At 36.2% G+C, this 21,723-nt stretch overlaps 3 protein-coding genes across 3 annotated transcripts; all 3 read left to right on the top strand.

The window, feature by feature from the left end:
- Positions 1-278: 278 nt before the first annotated feature.
- Positions 279-3,616, top strand: LOC111808460 (probable inactive receptor kinase At4g23740; the record flags this gene model as incomplete). Its single annotated transcript, XM_023694444.1, is given in 3 exon segments — positions 279-465; positions 575-1,860; positions 2,693-3,616. Coding segments are annotated over 3 exon segments (1,983 nt in total). The 3' UTR covers positions 3,361-3,616.
- Positions 3,617-4,759: 1,143 nt separating this feature from the next.
- On the top strand, positions 4,760-13,367 carry LOC111808458 (ubiquitin-conjugating enzyme E2-17 kDa-like; the record flags this gene model as incomplete). Its single annotated transcript, XM_023694443.1, is given in 5 exon segments — positions 4,760-4,805; positions 4,916-5,011; positions 6,470-6,597; positions 12,312-12,416; positions 13,002-13,367. Coding segments are annotated over 5 exon segments (519 nt in total), but the record flags the coding sequence as incomplete, so codon positions are not given.
- A 5,729-nt stretch (positions 13,368-19,096) lies between these two features.
- LOC111808457 (ethylene-responsive transcription factor CRF2-like) lies at positions 19,097-20,522 on the top strand. Its single transcript, XM_023694442.1, has one exon. It carries the CDS (start codon positions 19,475-19,477, stop codon positions 20,411-20,413), a length of 939 nt encoding a protein of 312 aa, XP_023550210.1. The 5' UTR covers positions 19,097-19,474; the 3' UTR covers positions 20,414-20,522.
- The last annotated feature ends 1,201 nt before the right edge of the window (positions 20,523-21,723 follow it).

Raw genomic sequence — 21,723 nt, 5'->3', positions numbered from 1 at the left:
TAACAGACGAGCGCCATAGCTACACCAGCTACAAGCTTCTTCTTCAGAGCTTCAATGGCTGCTGTGAGTTGTTGAAAGCCCTTTTGCTCTTCCTTTTTACAAACAATCATAACTTCGCTGCTGTTCCTGCTTTTTTAGATGCTTTTTAATCCTACCCTTTGCTGTGTTTGAATTCATTTCAATTTGAGGTCACAGAGAAATCATTGCACTTTTTTTTCTCTCTTACCCACAAGCTTTTTCGCCCTGTAATGGATTTTTGAATCTTTGTTCTTGGTGTTGCCTTGCTTTCCTGCTTTTGCTCTGTTTTCTAGGGAAATTGTATTTTATTTCCCCCTTTTCTCGTTTCTTGTAATCTGGGGTTCCTTCAAACTCCAGCAAAGCCACAATGCTTAAACAGGGGACTGAGTAAAGAACAAAAAGAAGCTCGGTTTGTGAGATGTTATTTCCAATATTCAAACCCTGCGAGTTGTTTTCCATTTCTATTCCCTTCTCCCTTTTTATATTGATTTCAAATTTGTCAATCTAACCTATTTTTCTCTTCTTGTTCTCTTCCTCTCATCTGGGTTCATTACAGTTTAAACCATTGTAGAAACGTCTGGTTCTGTGTTCTACAGACCTCTATAATGGAAGCTCTGTGGATTATCAGCTTCGTTTTGGTTCTGGGGTTGGTTTTTTCCCCAAGTAATGGCGACCCAGTTCAAGATAAGCGAGCTTTGCTTGATTTTGTCAAGAAGCTTCCTCACTCTCGCTCTCTTAATTGGAATGTGACTTCTCCGGTTTGCCATTACTGGACTGGTATAACTTGCAGTGATGATGAATCTCGTGTTATAGCCGTTCGATTGCCCGGAGTTGGCTTCCACGGCCCGATTCCGGCGAACACTCTCAGCCGGCTCACGGGGCTGCAAATTTTGAGTCTCAGATCCAATCGTATAACAGGGGATTTCCCTTCGGATTTCTCTAATCTTAGTAACTTGTCTTATCTTTATCTTCAGTTCAATGACTTCTCTGGGCCATTGCCTTCAAACTTCTCTGTCTGGAAGAATCTCACCTTTGTGAACCTCTCTAACAATGGCTTCAATGGCAGCATACCCTTTTCACTTTCTAATATGACAGAGCTTACTGGTTTGAATTTGGCAAACAACTCTCTCTCAGGGGAAATCCCTGACCTCCAAATGCCCAAATTGCAGATTCTGAATTTATCCAACAACAATTTGAGTGGGAGTTTGCCTAAATCTTTACAGAGATTTCCAAGTTCTTCATTTCTAGGCAATAACATATCCTTCGAACGTTCTTCACCGAACAATCCTCCCGTGCCACCGATGTTGCTCGTGTCAAATGATAAGCCGAAGAATTCTAAAGGGCTTAGAGAAGCAGCATTGTTAGGAATCATAATTGCTGGTGGTCTTTTGGGGCTTCTGGCTTTTGGCTTTCTAATACTTGTTTGCTTCTCGAGAAGGAAGAGTGAGGACGACGAGTATTCCGGGGATCGGCAGAAAGGTCGAATGTCACCGGAGAAGGTGATATCGAGGACTCAAGATGCGAATAACAGATTGGTTTTCTTTGAGGGCTGTCATTATGCTTTTGACTTGGAGGATTTGTTGAGGGCTTCTGCTGAGGTTTTGGGGAAGGGAACTTTTGGGACTGCTTATAAAGCAATTCTGGAGGATGCTACTACTGTTGTTGTTAAGAGGTTGAAGGATGTTAACGCCGGGAAGCGCGATTTCGAGCAGCAAATGGAGATCGTTGGCGGTATCAGGCATGAGAATGTGGTTGAGTTGAAGGCTTACTATTATTCCAAAGATGAGAAGCTGATGGTTTATGATTTCTTTAGTCAGGGAAGCGTCTCGGCTATGTTGCACGGTATGTTACTATCTCGACTATGCGCCTCGTATGAACTGCTGATGATTGTAGTTTCATTGTTTATGCTCTCTACTGATGATTATGACTAAAATTACAGTATTTTGGTGAATTAGTAGAGTTTTATGTGTTTTTGGGATGATTTCTGTCTAGGAGAGAAGAAGTTTTAAGCTGAATGAAGTTCGTTTTAAGTCGAGCGTTCATCTTGCTAGTTATGAATAATCCGTGTTAGTTATGTATCTTACTCCGCTGTAACAGCCCAAGTCCACTGTTAGTAAATACTGTCCGCTTTGGCCCGTTACGTATCGTCGTAAGTCTCACGGTTTTAAAACGTGTCTACTAGGGAAATGTTTCCATACCCTTATGAGGAATGTTTGGTTCCCATCTCCAACCAATGTGGATCTCACAATCCACCCCTTTGGGGCCCAACGTTCTCGTTGGCACACCACCCGATGTCTGACTCTGATACCATTCGTAATAGCCCAAGCCCACTGCTAATAGATATTGTCCGCTTTAGCCCGTTACGTTTCTTATAAGGGTGTGGAGACTTCTCACTAGTAGACGCGTTTTTAAACCTTGAGGGAAAGTCCAAAGAGGCAATATCTGCTAGAGGTGAGCTTGGGCTGTTACATCCATGATCGGCTGCTTGGCCGAGAATGATACAATGCCGATAATGACATCGGGGTTGTAATCTCGGCAATATAACGTCCTATAATCAATTGCTATGAGCACAAATTTATCAACAACATAGAGGGTCTACTCTCCCACAGCAGGGGAACTCTGCAGTTTTCGACATGTTCTTAGTATCCTTGTTTGTTTGTTCCTTTTTCTCCAGGTAAACGTGGAGAGGAAAAGACCCCATTAGATTGGGACAGTAGACTGAGAATTGCAGTAGGTGCAGCACGAGGAATCGCACGTGTCCATGCCGAAAACGGAGGGAAGCTCGTCCATGGAAATGTAAAATCCTCGAACATCTTTCTGAACTCTCGACAGTACGGATGTGTGTCTGATCTTGGACTAGCAACCATAACAAGCTCACTCGCTCCACCTATATCTCGTGCTGCTGGTTACCGAGCCCCGGAAGTGACAGACACCCGCAAGGCCACACAGACATCAGATGTTTTCAGCTTCGGCGTCGTGCTTCTCGAGCTTCTAACCGGAAAGTCCCCGATACACGCCACAGGAGGCGAAGAAATCGTGCACTTGGTTAGATGGGTTCATTCAGTTGTCCGTGAGGAGTGGACAGCTGAGGTATTTGATGTAGAGCTGATGAGGTACCCCAACATAGAGGAAGAAATGGTTGAAATGTTACAGATAGCCTTATCATGTGTAACCAGGATACCAGATCAGAGACCGAAAATGTCGGAAATCGTGACGATGATCGAAAGCGTTCGACCAATGGAAGCAGAGAATCGACGTTCTTCCACGAACCGATCTGAAAGTTCAATACCGCCGCCGCCGCCGCCACAAGCTGTCGTGACAGAGAATTCAACCTCTCAGTGAGTTGGAGCTAATTTGTTCATGTAGTGCTTACCTTTCATTAAGTATTTGTGAGCTTTTTCCTATTTAGATTTGAATCTCTTCTCTAGATTCTAGTTTTGCAACAAAACCAAAGTTGACTTTTAAAAAAACGAGAGAATATGAGATAGAGACGTTGACTCGAAGCTAAAAAGTCAAAAGAATGGTCGTATACAATATTTTTATCGTTATTTTCTTTCTTCAATGTCAATCATGAAACTATCTGAAATAGAATTCTTGCATTCGAACAAGTATTTTTCTTTTCAAACATTGTTTGCTCGAGGTACACGATAAGATGAAGGGAGATCTTCGGATAAGGTTGTCGTAATATTAAATAAAAATAAAAATTAGTTTTTAGAGAAAAAAAAAACTATAATAAAAATAAGGGAAATCTTTTAATTATGATTTTTTTTGGGGGGAAATTTGTAATTATGATGCCATGTGTAATATACAGGTGGCAGCTGTAATTTTTCATTATTTCAAAGTGAAATTTAGGGTAAATAATTGAGGGGTTGAAAATGAAAAGTGAAAAAATAACATAATTAATAATTATGATGGAATCTTTTTTTTTTTTTTTTTAACTTATTAGGGAAACAATAAATGATTTCGTTTTTATTTGTCAACGAATGGAGGAAAAGTGAAAAGTGAAAGGAAATTATGAATAATACTAACTTTAATATGCTTCCGATGTTAATAAAAAAAGTAATTTATATCTATAATTTGGAATCACGGGCGTCCAAAATACCTTTTACTCATATCAACGTAGTTAATATAAACCTAAAATAATAACATGATGAACCTAACCGACCCTCAGACATATTGTTCTTGGTAACTATATACTATGATCCATGTTGAAGGTCAAGCTACAAACTGACTAAAAGGGGCATCATTGGCGGGAATTTCGCTAGTACCGATGAATGTCATGTAGTTTCTTATTTGAGGATTTAGATCAAGTAAGCGCTCAACGCAGAGAAAGTTTGTCCATCTTTTTGGGCAAATGGGAATTCTTCAATCTGTCGTGTGGCAACCTGAGAGTGGATTCCCCACTGGTAGGGAAAATAGGAGACTGACATCTCAAGATAATTTACAGAAAAAATACTTGATAGGTTTGTATTTTATTCTCGTCTCAAAACCCAACCTCGATTAATAAAAAAAAAATTAGGTTAAAAAAATAATAATCACAAAAATTAGGGACTAAATTGGTAAATAATGAATATTGGTGGGTCCACATGAATTAGACCAATAAGCTAAACGAGTCTACGGAGTAGAGTAGAGTGCTCTCACTCTTTTATTTTTCTCTGTTTATTTATTTATTTATTTATTTATTATTATTATTATATATTTTTTGGAATATATAAGGTGGTTTTGTAAATTATTGCAAATCCTCTCTTCTCTCAGGCAAAACAACAAACACGCAGGAGGATCTCAAGGTGAGCTTTCTATTCCTTTCTTCTCTTCGTTGCTTCTATTTTCTGCTATGTTCATTCCTTTGTTTGTTTTTCTTCTTTCTTTGTGATTCTCAACTTCAAACGATCTCCAGAGATTCCACTCTTTTGGATTTTGGTGATGGCTTCGAAGCGAATCTTGAAAGAGCTCAAGGATCTCCAGAAGGATCCTCCTACGTCTTGCAGTGCAGGTTTCTTCTTCTTTCTAACATTTTTCTTTATGATTTTCATGAACTATTTCCTGCCTGATTTGGAGTTGAGGATTGTAAGAGCTTAAAATCTGTTTGTTTGATTTATTTTGTGTGGAAAACTGGAAGGAGCTCTGTTTGTTGCTTATGATCTTCCTTCTGATTGTTGCTTTTTTAGCGTAGGATTGACCGTGTTATTTCACGTATTTAGGCTTTAGACATGTTATGAGTTGAGAGAGTCTGATCTTTGTTTCTAAACGTTGTTGTCGTTAAACGGCTGTATCTGCTACAAGATCATAGTAACACGCCAATTATTACTAGCATATGATCCTTGAGCACGTTTGCGACTGTGCTCAGCATAATTTTATAAGTTTGGCATCGTATTTTTATGCATACCGTTGTTGATCTTGTTACCAGTTTCCCTGTATATGCTTAAAAGGTTTATAAAATTTAACCTCTTTCGATTCCTAAACATCTATTCAAGAATAACACCGAACACAGAGAAGAAAGAATAAGTGAGATGAATCTTTCTGTATTTCATTGCCAAGTATAATCACATTAGTTCAAGAATATTTATCGATAAAATAACTCTCCAATGATATGACTAATGCATAATCTCTCTCTAACTAGTATGGTCTCACGTTAAACAGTATATTAAGAGCAAGTAAATCTGTTAAGCTGAATGAGCTATCTTCACACCTAGTATATATAGTTATTTCAATTTAGTCTCTAAACTCTTAAGTTTAGTTTTCATTAATGATTACATTTAAAATAAATCTATTTGCAATCTAGCACTTGATCCACTAACACATCAATTGAATGAACAAAACACGTCTGTGACTTTGTTATGCTTTTGTTTAATAATAGAGAAAAAAATGAATGCAAAGACTGAACTAATTTTTAGTACAAAGACTAAACTAGAAGGTTTGAAACATGCATGAAAGTTCAGGACATTGACATGTTCCGAATGGAAATAGAAAGGAACTGCCCATGATAATCAAAGCTTTATGTTATCAAATGTTTATTCAGCCTTGATTTTTACCATATAAGTCCAGAGTCGTGATGTACCTGCAATCAAAATATCTCAGTAGTTAAATTTGCTCATCAAGGATTCTGCATCGAACTTTTTTTTTTTAATCATAAATTTCAATTTAATGATAGTTCTTCCTGTGAGAGTTGAAAAGTTCGATCTCAAGCTTTTAGCCAGCCTCCAAAATTTCTTACTGGGAATAAGAACCAACTTTAATCTTACTGATAATAATTCTTTACACCATGATATTCTTCATATGTGGAATGCCAATAAAATTTATGCTTCTTCATCTTCTTTCCTTGATGAATTTACGTTGGGAACAAGTGTCCCCGTTCGATTATTTTTCTATTGTACCTCAGTTGACATAACTAATGGTTATAGCACTATTATGTTCACGTGATTTTAATTGTCTGTTCGATGAAAAATTTTAGGCCCAGTAGCTGAAGACATGTTCCATTGGCAAGCAACAATAATGGGTCCTCCTGACAGTCCATATGCAGGAGGAGTGTTTCTTGTCAACATTCATTTCCCTCCAGATTATCCATTTAAACCACCCAAGGTACTTAGAATTGATATGCTCCATTTACCTGGCATCTTTTTCTACACTTCTGTATACCTCAGTTTTTTTACAAGGAAACAAACATTTAATTATGATAGTGAAAAGTTACAAGTCACAGAACTCTTTAGGAAGAGTACAAACATGTCCTACCCAACTGAAAATTACACGAAAACCCAAAAAGTTGACATAAAATGCCACTAAAAGAAGTTACAAAACTTGCTAAAATATTTTCCTTACTCGACTCTTAAAAAAGCCTACAAAAAAGAATTAAGATCCTCTTTGAGACCCAAAACATTTATATAAAAGTTAGGAGTATCCCTCTAAGAAACTAAAAATTCTAAATATCTCCATCCTTTAGCGTTGTTTATTTTTATATCCGTGAGTACCTAGCCAGCTTGAGACAACCATCTTGACCCGTCTAGTGCATCCCTTATCGTCTTGTCTCCCCTTGGCTTTGTTCTTCTTATCACTTGGAATTGGTGATGAAATAACCTCTAGTTTCTTCAAGTAATCTAGAAGATCAACACACGAAGAATCAGTGTAATTGGTGATAAAATGGCCTCTGGTTTCTTCAAATAATCTGAAAAACCAACCCACGAAATTTTTTTTCGACTGCTACTGAAACCTAACTCCACCAAATTCACAAGGGGAGAAAAACCCATGCTCTCCCCGAGCTTTTCTTTGCATTATCCTCAAAACCAGCAGCCTCTTTTTCGGGAGGAATTGCCAAGTTTTCTTTTTCCAAATCTTCACTTTGGAATAAAAATCCGAGCTTTCCATTAATGCTAAAAAACTCCCCATTCTTTTCCACTTCTGTCTCTACGCAAATCTCGTCTTCAACTTTGAACTCCTTAATACTTATCTATGCTTCAATATATTCGAACGTCTTTTACTTTATCTTTTAGACACAAATTGCCAACTCTTTAGGTGTTTCAGAGAAATTTCTTACTGCACCATTTTGAAAAAATCGTTTTACGTAATATAGTTTCACCATGTACTTTAAATGAAGAAGAAAGAAAAAAGAACGTCTCCATTGGAGATCTCTTTGAAATGCATACTCTTTGGCATCAGCTGATTGCAAGTGAATTTGTTAATGATCATTTGCGGTGGTTAATTGCCCCAAAGTCCCTAAAAAGTATGAAAAGTCCCTGTTTCTCCATAGCTATATGAAAGGACTTGGCTTGCCGGATAAATGAATTTTCTTTCCAATGGTGGTGGAGAGATGTTAAACTCTGGGACTACCCTGTGGCCATTGGAATCTTTCCTACAATATTATTTCTGAGAGTTAAAGTTGGAAAAATAGGCTATCCAATGTCTGACCAAACTTTCAAGACGATAGAGTGAGGGGAGCTGGAAAGTTCAGGGTTATTTTCCTGTAAATTCCTGCATTCCTATCTCATTTCTAAAGAGGTGCTGGAAAACCTGTTCACTAAGTTGATTGGAACCTTTAATACAACAAACACGAACCGGAGAAGTTAACTCTTATCTCCCCTTTCATTGTTGCATCCTTTGGAGGCAAAGCGTGGCAATGCAAGACCACCTGTTGATCCTCTGCACCTTTGGCTCTTTATTTCGGAGTGAACTGTTTTGGCTGTTTGGCGTCATTTGGGTGGTCTCCAGAACGCCCATGGAGTTCCATGTGCAGCCAATGTAGAGTTTAGCTATTTCAAAATAAAAAGCTCAAGTTGTTTTAGGGGCTATATGGCTAAGTTTATAGCTATTCAGTTGGAAAGGAGTCCTTGCATCTTGAGCCTCATACGGCTCCGTCCCGGTATCAGGACCTACCCTTTCCTTTGACCAACGGGTCCTCGAACCTGGCTGAATGATTAAAGTGCCCAACCTATACTGACCTAATAAAGGGGAAAATTCGTAGGTTCGATTCCTGCTAGATGCACTTGGAACGTTCAGTTCAATTGCTTCTATTTTATCATCAATCCAATCACCGTTCCCATTTTTTATTTATCTTATCAATGAATATATCTCTTTACTTATATGACTTAGATGTCTCGTATTTCTCGAAAAAGCGATTCAATTGATGGGATTGAGATTGATATTCCAATCTTTCTTCTTCGAACGTATTGATTTGACCCCATAAGCGGGACCGCCACCCCATAGCATGTTGCCACCAGAAGCAGAACCCCATATTTCTTCTAGAGAATCTCCTAATTGTTCCAGAGCAACTAGAAAGAGATTCTTTAACCAGAAAGAATTCAGTTCAGGTGTGGGATACCTATCCAGAAGTTTTCGCAACTCAATCATGTATGATGGAATCATCAAAGATTTGACCTTTTCGAACTCTGTCTGTANATTTGCTGCATCTCGATTTCTTCCTTTAGGACCTTCTCTCTAATGAAATGGCAGTGCACCTCCACATGCTTTGTTCTAGCATGAAACACCGGATTTTCTGCTAGGTGAATCGCAGATTGGTTGTCGCAATGAAGTGGTATTGGATACTCAATTTTCTGGTGCCAATCTTCTATCAAAAGTTTTAACCATGTATTTTCCTGAGCTGCTCTATACTCTGCTTCTGTAGTTGATAATGATACTGCTGGTTGTCTCTTGCTACACCAAGAAATTGTTCCTGAACCAAACTTGAATACATATCAAGTGGTTGGCCTCCAAGTATCATGGTCTCCTGCATAGTCAGCATCACTGTATCCAGCTTGCTTCCAGTCTTCGCTTCTTTTGTATAAACAATCGTAATTGATTGTACCTTTGACATATCTCAAGGTTCGTCGAGACGCATCCAAATGAGCCTTCTTCGGATTTTGCATATATTGATCAATGACTCCAACTTCATTTTCGAATTTCTTCGGTTGGATCATGTAGAACTCTCTGTTTAACTCTCCATGCAAGAAAGCATTATTCATATCCATCTGCCATAATTTCCAATCTTTATTTACCGTAAGTACTGGAGGAACTTGTACGATAATGATCTTTGCCAATGGACTGAACGTTTCATCATAGTCTAGTCCATGTTCTTTAGAGAACCTTGAATCTATAGTCTGAGCTTTGTATCTCACGATTGATCCATTCGGGGTACACATTATTTCGTAAGCCCACTTGCAAGAGATGAGTTTGGTATCTCTTGGTCTTGGCACTAACTCCCAAGTCTGATTTTGTTCCAGGGCTATAGTTTCTTCCTCCATTGCTTTCTGCCAAGCTGAGTTTTGTGATGCTTCTTCATATGTCTCCGGCACATTAACTTCGTCTTCTACTGCGTTGGCATACTCTGGATTTGCCTTTAGGATTATTTCTGAATGTCTGAGTTGTTGAGGTGTCATTTTATTTTCACTAGGCTCGCTTGGTTGAGTCACTTCTTGCTCACCAACACTAGTGTCACTTGAACCTTCAGGCACATCAGCACTTGAGCAAATGTGTACAATTTGCTCCCCCGTCTTTTGTGGAAGAATCTCTTCAGTTTGCTCCTCTGTGTTCTGTAAAAGAATTTCTTCAGTTTGCTCCCCCGTGTTCTGTAGAAGAATTTCTTCAATTTGCTCAAGGCCTGGTAATACTTCCTTCTCTGAGGGCCACCCCTCTTCTATTGCACCGCTTTGATCGTCAATCATGTGGTTTAAGCATCCTGAATCAATGATCCAGTCATCCTCGTAATCGATATGCTCTTCCATCATTGCCATGAGTGCTTGCTCGTCTTCTACTATTGGACATAGTACCTCTGCATCCCATTCATCCTCTTCCTTTTTGGAGATTGCCACATTGCTTTCAACAGACTTTTTCTTGGACCAACAATCTCTAGACATGTGGCCCTTTTTCCCGCAATTATAGCAAATACCTCCAAATCTCTTTCCTTGGAAACTCTTGTTGTCGTTCTTCTGAGCTCTCTCGGGTTGTGAAGTTCCTTGGTGGCTTCTTCTTTTGTCACCATTGTATCCACGTTTGGTAGACGGCCTATTATTGCTCCGACTTTCACTCGTGTAGAGTGCTTCTTCTTCACCCTTCAATGTGAAGCCTCCCATTTGTTTAGCCATGGCTTCTTGGCTGGCTAACAAATTTTCGAACTCTACAAGTGATGGTTGAGTGGGCCATCCTTGTACAGCAGTAATGAAGCTTCGATATTCCGGTCGCAATCCGTGGATTATAATCCTCTTCATTCGAGATTCTACAATGGCGGACTTTGGGTCTAGTTCAGTAATCTCCCGACAGATCGATTTGACCTTGTGGAAGTACTGAGCAATCGTCATATCACGTTGTGAAATTGACAACAACTCATTCTCCAGAAGTTGTAGCCTCGTATCGTTCTTCTTTGAGAACAACATCACGAACGTGTCCCATGCTTCTTTCGGTGTCTTGTCATCCCAAATATGTTCTAACATCTCTTCTCCGATGGTGGTCTTCAAGGCAAACATTGCTTTGCCTGCTTTGATTCTCCATTTGCGCAAGGCGTCGTTAGAATCCTCCTCTGGCGGCGTAGTTTCACACCCGCCAACGATCTCCCAAAGATCCTGTCCTTGTAAATAGGACATCATGCATGTTGCCCACGTGTTGTAGTTGTTGTTGTTGAGTTTCTTAATTCCTCCAACGATTTGAAAATCACCCATCGTGTTGGCCATACCTCAGTAATACCAAACAAGTTCTTTTGACACAAGACTTGCAGAGTCACAGACTTCTCACGACACAAAAGAAACTCACTCACCACTAATCTCAAGAAATCGTTTCTGATGTGGAAGATCAGGCTGAGCTGCAACCACAGAGCATACTAAGGATTCCAAGAGATCAGATAACCTACACTAACCTCGCTCTGATACCAAATGTTGAACACAACTCACTGTGGAAAACACTCGCACTCTTTATTAACACCGATCGAGAAGAGAATACAGGACACTCTGTAGAATACTTCTGCTTTTTATTGTTTTTGGATTTCTTGGATGAATAACCTAGGTAGGGTGGAGAGGTATTTATACTAAGAGTAAACAATCTATATTTAACCAATCTAAATCTAGACCTAACCGATTTGAATCTAGACCTAACAAATTTGAATCTTTCTCCTAAAATATCTAGATCTCTTTCTCCTAAAATCTCTACTAAAATAAATATACTGGGCTCGTACAATAATTGGGCTTGACTCTATTGGGCTAGTACAATTATTGGGCTTGACTCTATTGGGCTAGTGATGATATTTAGATATTCCAGACAGTAGTATACATTTGAAGACATTGAGATCTTATTAGATTCTGAGCCACTTATTCAAATTATCTTGTAATTATAACCACCGTTTTGGCTTTGGATTTGGTTGNAAAAAAAAAAAAAAAAAAAAAAAAAAAAAAAAAAAAAAAAAAAGGACAGTTTGGAGCTAAAATTACCGAGATGTAAAACCATCAACTCACCGACTACACTGTTTTGTTTAACCCCTTGGAATTTGGCAGCAAAGGTTCAATTTTATGTCTTTTTCCTTTGAATTACTGGACTATTCCTTCCTCAAATTCGTATGAGTTTGTGAATTTATCAGAAAACCACCTCAATTTACTTGATAGTTTGATAGTGATCTTGGTCATTATTAATTACAGATCTCACTATCACATACTTTCGTAAGTTGTGTTAAACCAAGTCTACATGTTTCTGATTTAGGAACTTGGGTATTTACCAATAAATGTCAATGCCTAGTTGTATTACTCCATTTTTTCCAGTAAAATAATTCACTCAATTTCTCATAATATGTAATTGATAGCTAAAATTGAGTTCATCAACCCATGCAGGTTGCATTCAGAACAAAGGTCTTCCATCCCAATATCAACAGCAACGGCAGCATATGCCTTGACATACTTAAGGAACAGTGGAGTCCTGCACTAACCATTTCCAAGGTTGTCATTCTTTGCATAGACAAGAATTATGAGTATTGGGGGGAAATAATACGTATTGCAATTTTGATTCATGCATCGATATTACGAGATCCCACATCGGTTAGGGAGGACAACGAAACAAAACCTCTCCCTAGCAGATGCATTTTTAAAACTTTGATGGAAGCCCAAAGAGGACAACCTCTCCCTAGCATACGCATTTTAGTATACCACGTCTTTATAAGGGCGTGGAAACTTCTCCCTAGCAGATAGCATTTTAAAAACTTTGATGGAAATCCAAAGAGGACAACCTCTCCCTAGCATACGCATTTTAGTATACCACGTGTTGGTTAGAATTGATGTGATAATTGGTCATCGTATATTTTAAGCATAACCTCTCCCTAACAGATGCATTTTAGTATACCACATATTTATAAGGGCGTAGAAACCTCTCCCTAGCATATGCATTTTAAAAACTTTGATGGAAGTCTAAAGAGGACAACCTCTCCCTAACATATGTATTTTAGTATACTATGTGTTGGTTAGAATTGATGTGATAATTAGTCCGCGTATATTTTAAGCATAGGGTGTTATGTTTTGTACCCGCAGGTGTTACTTTCGATCTGCTCGCTGCTAACAGACCCGAATCCTGATGACCCTTTGGTGCCAGAGATCGCGCACATGTACAAGACTGACAGAAGCAAGTACGAGGCAACTGCGAGAAGCTGGACTCAGAAGTATGCTATGGGTTAGTAGTACGCTGCTTAGTATTAGAGGAGGGATTCTTTCCCAAATGGCTTTTACTTGAATTTAATATTGGTTGAATCTGCTGCCTCTTTTATCCAATGGGTTTAGTTATGTTTCCCTCCTGAAAACGCTGCCTGTTCTAAACCTGTTTGTATGGATAAACAAATTTATCTTTAATCTTCAGAGTTTATTCCAATAAAACCCTGCTCTGGACCTGACCTGCGCACACCTAACGTTCTAAACCTGTATCTATAATTATTATTATTTTATTCTCATTCAGAATATAATATTATTATAAGCAAAAGCTACAAGAGTAGGTTGAAGGTGTCATGAGCTTCATTCGTACACTGTTCATGGTTTTCCTTGCGAATAAAATAAGCATTATTTTTATTTTATCTAATAATTTATTCTTATTTTTAAAACTAAAAAAACTTTTTTGTATTATTTTATAATGAATTATGAAAAAGAAGTACAATAAATATTTTGGAGGATTTTTGGAGAATTAAAAAGAATGAAAAAAAATAAATTAATTAAAGGCTGCCGACAAAGAGGTCGTGGGAATTCACTTTCCATAAAATCAGGTCTTCTGATGCCTCGGTTTCAGGAAAAAACCACTTCACCTCCACTCCCATATAAATATTTCTAAAAATTTGGTTTAAATTTTAAAATTAAATGAAATGAGAACGTTATCAAAACGAGCCTCTAATAGAGGTATACACATGTTAGATTAAGTTGGGTCTAACAGAGGTATACACATGTTAGATTAAGTTGGGTCTAACAGGGAATAGATGTTACAATCTAACCCAACTCAACCCTCTATTTTTATGGGTTCTAGGTTATTGGGTTATTTTTTAATTATTAATCAAAAATTACTTATTTACTGGACATTTTATATTAATAACTAAAATTTCATAAAGTTCAAACATTGACAAATTATAACGCATCACTAACATCAGTTACAAACATCAAACATTCTTAATATTCACAATAATCTGTAGTGTTGTAGCTCCATTTTAGTGCTAATCAATTATTTTTTTAAAAAAAATCAACCTAACTCTTAAAAAATTAAAAAAAAATCTAACCTAATTTGATGAATTTGGTAAAAGGAAAAGGAAAATTAATTAATAATGTTGCAATGATTTCTTTATGATTTTGATGTGCTTAACAAATAACAATAAGTGATTGGTGAGAAATTGAGAAAGACATGTTTTCACATTTAATGTCTCCAAATTGTAATTAATGGTTTAGCCTCCAACATATTTATTAATAACCAACACATTAATAACCCCTCCACCCAACTTTGACTCTCATTCTATGCCCCAATTTATACCATTTTCTCTGCTATTAACCATACCCGGGTTGAGTTGGAATCAGGAATGTACTCGTTCTTTACATTTGTTCCATTTTAGTTACGGGTTCGAAGAATTTAAATTAGGGTTGAAAATTTTGGTGGGTCTTCGGTTGATAAGAAATATAGTTTAATATAGGAGATGAAACAGTTCATCTGCTCTTTCTTTCTCGTTTTTTTTAGAGTTTGAATGATTTAGTATCGATGAACTCATTAAAAAAACGAGAATCGAGGGTTTGAATAACTAAAATCAAATGATTTGGGAAGACTAATATTATTGTTAAATGGTAACAAAATTATTGTTCGAATAATTAATAAATGGAAGAAAAAAAAAATCCAATTAATGGAACTTTAAGTGATTTATTTATTTATTTATTTTTGTGTTCCAAGGATGGAGCACCCAAACCCAAGGTTTAAGGGTCCTACCTCCACTTTTCAAGTACAATCTAAATATTTAATTTTATTTTCCACTCACCATTTTATTATTGCATGCCAATTTTTAATTCATTTGTGGGATTTTAAATTTCATTTATTTTTTATTCGAAAACGCTCAACGGTCCTTCCAGACTCGAGCATACTACACCATAGAGCCTTCCTTGAGGTTTATGGAGTCCTCAAAGTACACCTTTTGTTCGATACTTGAACCACTTCTAACTACATCTTTAAGGCTCACAGCTTCTTTATTCGACATTTGAAGATTCCATTGACATGACTAAATTAAGAGTATGACTCTAATACCCGTTGTTAAGATCACATAACAACACATACTCGACCTAGATAAACAAAAAGAACATAAGAGAGAAACTGCACAACAACACAAACTCGATCTAGATAAACACAAAAAATAGGAGAGAGAAAATACAAAGAAAATATATTAACTAATAGTTTATATTGATGTCATAATATCTGTCTATGTGGTATATATATATATATATATATATATATATATATATATATATATTATTTTCGTAAGTTCGTAAAAAAATTATTTATTTATTTTATTTTTAAATATAATTTTGTTTTTTCTTTTGCTTTTGGGGCAAAAGTAAAAAGTCTAATCTTTGAAAGCCTACTTTAGCAAAAACAAAAAATTCCTTTATTACTTTAGGGGCAATTAAATTATAATTAAAAAAAAAGGAATGAGCAAATTTTCATTCTCTGAACTTAGTGAGAAATTTTGCTAACTAGTCCCCAACATATTTTAAAATTAAAAAGAAAAATCATGTGCAGTTGCCACGTCAGCAACTCGACATCACGTGACCAAACACATTGTTACAGTGTTAAAAGCTTGTGATGTGGGACCCACTATTTCTCTCTCTCTCTCTCTCTCTTCATTTATCATCTCTCCGTATTTCGATGACAGGCCGTACACGTCTCATTATTTTATTATTATATAATTTATGACATTATTTAGATTTTTTTTAATTGTGTTTTAAATGAAAATTCTTAAAATTAGGTTGAATTAATTTAAATTTATTGCTAATTTTAAATTATATTACCTAAGATTTTATATATATTTTTTACTAATCTTTATCTCACCCTCCTTAGTTAAAATAAATTTGTAATTATTTGTCAGATAATTTTTAACTAAAATAGAGTTACAAATTTTAATTAAATATTTAAAAATAAATAAATATTTTAGGAACGCAAAACAAAAATTTTAATAAATGACTTGAAATTAACGTAATAAAAAAAAATTATAGTTGGGTTAGATTAAATTCATTATTTAATAATGGGTAGAAACAATTTAGAACTCGAATAATTGGGTTAGACTTAAAAAATACCCCGACCACTACCTAACCCAATTTTCTTTCCACTCATTCGAACAAATATTTTCGGGCGAGAATATTGGAGTATATTCCTACAAAGTTTAATTAAAAAGCACCAAAATAAATCAATGTCTTATAAACATTAATGTGATAAAATTGAATATTAGTGTGACAATTAAATAGACGTAGTAAAATTAAATTGAAACATTATGGTAAAGACCTAAGTAATTAATGAATCTAGGACATTGTGCTTATTTGACTTACNTATTTTTTTTTTTTTTTTTTTTGTGGCTCAAAGTACTGATCTTGGGTACTATGCCCCGATTCATAATTAATTATAAATATCTCTTAAATAACATTATTAAGTGAAAATACTAATATACCCTTCCTTTCATTTAAGAGCTCAAGTTTCTACGAGAAGAACGTGTTTTTTTTTTTTAACGTGATAATATAACTTAACTATTTGAAGCCATTATTTGGCTGTAATTTTATTTATTACAGTAATAAAAATTATTTAATATTGTTGGATGACACGTCATTCTTAAATGATGCTAACGTGACAATCAATTAAACGAGAGTAATATTCCTACACTCTAATTAGAGGTGACAACGGAAACTTATTCATCAATCATTGATTGACATGTGTCACGAAAAATGGGGAACCAATAATAATAAGCCATGCAAAATACGTATCCCAATCTCGAAGTCAAACACATGTAGGATTTTAATTTGGTCATGAGAGTTAAAAAAAATTATAAATGTATTTATTTGGAATTATATTATTTATTTAGATGTGGAATTAATTGAAGGAATATTAAAAAGGGTTAGTAAGAAGACAAAAATCGCATAATTCGAGAATTAAAAGTAGAAAAATAAAAGAAATTGTATTATTAAAATGAGTTAAAACAGAGTGATTATAACATGTAATATAATAACTAAATTACAAATAAAATATGCCAAATTGTTAAGACAAATCCACTTGTCCTTCCATTTTTATTTTACCCACTCCAACAAGTGATTTATTACCCACATATTTTACCATTCACTCACCTTAAAATATCACTAACTATTCACAGTTGACCCTGTAACACCTCGAGATTTTAAAACGCGTCTACTTTGACCCGTTGTAATAGTTTAAGACCACTGTTATTAAATATTATCTATTTTGACTCGTTGTATATCGTCGTCAGCCTCACAATTTTAAAACGTATCTACTAAAGAAATGTTTCTACACCCTTATACAAAATGTTTTGTTCCCCTCTTCAGTGGAGGTGAAATCTCACAATCCACCTCGCTTCGAGGCTTAGCTTCGTTGCCCACTCCAATCGATGTGGGATCTTATAAGCCACCTCCTTAGGGGCATAGCTTCGTTGCCTCTCTCCAATCGATGTGGGATCTATATCACAATCCACTCCCTTAGATCCCATCTGACACATCGGCCGGTGTTTGGATTTGATACCATTTGTAACAACCCAATCTCACTACTAGCTGATATTGTCTGTTTTGGCTCGTTACGAATCATCGTCAGCCTCACAATTTTAAAACGTGTCTACTAGAGAGAAATTTCTACAAAAAAAAAAATTAGATTCTCTACTAAATTGTTATAATAATTTGAGAATGGTGATAAAAAAAATTATTTTAAATCTAAAAAAAAAAGGGGAAAAAAGAGTAAATTTTAATGTTTTGGAAATAATAAACATTAAATATTGCCACTCTATAGCAGCTGAAATTACGGATCAACCGACCCATTTATTACCGAGACCGTTCTGTTTTCTTCGTATATTGCCATTAACGCCGCCGCCACCCGATCGTACGGCTATTATTAACTCTATTTTCTCATATCCTCTCCATCCAATCAAAACACGACACGAACTCATTTCTACCGAAAGATATCTATGCCCTATGTACTGGAACTCAACTCAACTGATTTTTTCCCTACAAAATAACAGCTTTTTCCCGCCCCTTTCTCAAAAGCACTGCAGAAGCCGAACAGACAGTGTAGGGATGCAGACGGGTCCGTTCGGTTCGGTCTGGAGCCAAAACCGAGCCGAACCGCCAAACCATAACTAAAACTAAAAAAACTAAAAAAATCACGCCGGTTCACCACTTTACGGTCCGAACATATACTTGTTTTATTAATAATTAGGAGACTTTTTTTCTTATAAAATTTAGCTTTATTTTATTAATATACTCGAATATATACTTGTTTTATTAATATAATTTTATTTTATTTGAAAATTAAAATAAAATGGTGCATAGGACAAATTGGAACTAGTCAATTTAAGCCTAATTTTAAGGGTTAATTAGGGTTTTTAATTGATAATTAGAACATCATTAAACGGTGATTAAAGTAATTAAGGAGAAGGGTGGGAGAGTGGTGGTGGGGTTTAATTGTTTTTAGTCAAAGTAGGACTGAAAATGGGTCTCTGCCACTCACGTGACCCTTTTTTTTTCTTTAAATAAAACTAAATCTTTTGCTGACTCAGCTCCACTCTCTACTTTCTTATTGGTTTTCAAATAATGTCGCTCTGCCACGTGTCGCCACCATGCACCTCCTCCGCTTTATGCGGCGCTTCGCCTATCCTCTCCGCCCCTTCCCGGCTGAGCCAGCCACCGGAGATTTTTCCCGTTTTTTATTATAATTAGAAAAATAAAAAATTAAAAAATTATCGTATACGAAAATACGGCCACTTGCGGCTGGGATCCTATAAGAAAAGGTGGTTCCGATTGGCCACTGCGCTGGTTCTTCTCTGCACCTTATTATCTCTTCGTCTTCTTCCTCTGTTCTTCCCCTGTTCTTCCCCTGTTCTTCCCAGAAACGTAGGAGGTTACCAGATTTAGCAAAGTGTCTAAGAACAGCCCTTTTCTTTGGGGATTTCCAAGAAGAAAAAGAAAAAACTTTGGCTCCCTTTTGATTTTCCTGGGTTTTCCCATTTTTTTGCTCTGTTTCTGACTTTTTTTCTTTTACCTTTTGGGTGTTTGTAGCTTCAATCTCACGCTCGCACACTTCTACCCTCCTTTTCCTTTCCGAGTCCAACTTTCCTGATAAATTTCTCGTCCTTTAATGCCTTTTTAAACATGGTTTCAAAACCCCATTAATGGTGCGTTTCACTTCGTTTCAGGGCTTCCTTTAACGTCTTCTTTTACCTTTCTTTATTCCTTCTACTGACCCCATTTTCGTATTCCATCCCTCCTCCCTTCGCTTTCAATCACTGAATATGGGTTTCGACTCTGTTTTTGGCCGACCCATTAAATATACAGAGCATCTGAACCTTGTTAAGCTCACTTCAGTGCCGGAAACCAGGCAGAGGGTTGTACGGATTTCTGTTTCCGACGGTGATGCCACTGATTCCTCCAGCGATGATGAGCCTGAAATGTTTGGTCGTCAAAGAGTCAAGAAGTTTGTTAATGAAATTACGATTGAACCGTCTTGTTCTGGTGAAGGAAATGGAATCTGGGGTGGGAACAGATCGGAGAGGATTGGACTGAGACGGTCGCCGGGGAAATGTGGGGTTTCGAGGAATCGACGGTCTGTGAAGCCGCCCATTGGGAAGAAGTTCCGCGGCGTGAGACAGAGGCCGTGGGGAAAATGGGCGGCGGAAATCAGAGACCCACTTCGCCGTGTACGCCTCTGGTTGGGAACTTACGACACGGCTGAGGAAGCTGCTATGGTTTACGACAACGCCGCCATTCAACTCCGGGGACCAGATGCACTTACTAATTTCACTACCCAACCGCCGAAATCATCCGCCGGCTACAACTCCGGCGAGGAATCGAACAACAACATTTCCTCTCCAACCTCTGTCCTCCGATGTCCTTCTCCGGCCATTGAAGAAATCCATCCGCAAATCCCCGGCGAGCCCGACAACTCTTGTATGTCGGAAAATCTCTCGTCGGAATTCTCGAGCTGCTCCGACACCTTCATTCCCGACGACATTTTCACCTTCGAAACTACGATTCCAACTTTATTCGACGAGTTAGGCGACGGTTCCTTCAACGACTTCTTCAGTGACGGCGGTTCCTTCAACGGCGTGTTTCACAGTCCGGTCGAAGAAATCGGATCCGGGCTCGTGTTAGAATACCCGACTCCTCCTCCTGACGACTTCTTTCAAGACTTCAGCGATGTGTTCGGGTCGGATCCTCTCGTCGTCCTTTGAAGCTTTCCCGCCGCCGTCCAATCTGTTTATCGGCAAAGTTTTGCTCCGGCCGGGATGAAACGGTGTCGTATTTTGTTTTCTTTATTATTTTGTAATCGTATTCGTATTTTTTTCCCCCTCTATAAACTATTATTAAATATGAACGAGAGAATGTCTCCAGCACGTTAACGGTGATTGACGGATTTGTCTACGTGTCCATTTAATTTTTCCGTTCCGTTTCTGCACCGTTTTTTTTTTCTTTTTGGATTCAGCCACGTGTTCTTTTTCACGTGACCGGCACGCTTAGAAAAAGATAAGCCAAAGTTCTGAGCCTACAGAATCCCTCCAAGTTTTAAAAAACAAAATTCGAATACACGTGCACAGCACACGTGTCAGTGGACTGAATCTACTTGTAATTAATGTAAGTTAAATTAATAAAAATGTTTTTAAAATACTTTTTTTTTAATTCAAAAATATATTTACTAAAATAATATTAACACCTTTTATTTTAATAAAAATAAAGGGTCGGAATATAATTTAAAAGAAATTAAAGTATAAAAATCTACTTAATCTAAATTAAAAAATTTTAATTTTAATTTGACTTATAAATTAATTTCTTTTATGTGGGATTAATTATTTTATTTAATCAATATATATATAAGTAATTAGGATTAATGAATTGCAATTATCAATAATTATTTATATCCAATTATTATAATTAACCAACATGTAAAAATATCATTAATTACAAAATTTATAATTTATCAGTATATTAGCATGTAAGTATTATAATTAACTAATATGTATATAGGAAATACTATAATTTACCAATTATAATTTCAAACAATTATTTTATAAATCATTTATTTTGATCCCTAATTTAAAATTTCATCTAAAAACATTATATAAATATAACTCTCCAACTACCCCTATAAGAATTATAGCATCTTATGNAAAAAAAAAAAAAAAAAAAAAAAAAAAAAAAAAAAAAAAATCAAACTTGTTTGTATTAGGATAAATTACGGAAGAGAAGAAATAGAATATAATTTTTTTATTATTAATGCTACTTTTAAAATTTTATAGCTATTTTTTAAATAGAAGCTAAATATATTTTTGAATTTTAAAAAAATTGAAATATATTAATGGGTACTAATAATTTCCATCCAAAAAATATTGTTTTTAGTTTTTTTTTTATAAATATCAATATTATTAAGAATATTTTATAATTTAATCAATACTTTAGTAACCTTTTATTTATTTATTTATTTTTGTTGGATAATGTTTATTTAGAATCAAATTAAAAATATTAAGACGTCAACTAAATTTAATTA

The sequence above is a fragment of the Cucurbita pepo genome, chromosome LG13 (assembly GCF_002806865.2).
Source record: "Cucurbita pepo subsp. pepo cultivar mu-cu-16 chromosome LG13, ASM280686v2, whole genome shotgun sequence".
NCBI lineage: Eukaryota > Viridiplantae > Streptophyta > Magnoliopsida > Cucurbitales > Cucurbitaceae > Cucurbita > Cucurbita pepo.
This window is presented reverse-complemented; position numbering and strand designations above follow the sequence as displayed.

Coding starts and splice junctions, on each gene's coding strand:
- LOC111808457 (XM_023694442.1), top strand. CDS start 19,475: ATGGGTTTCGACTCTGTTTTTGGCCGACCCATTAAATATACAGAGCAT.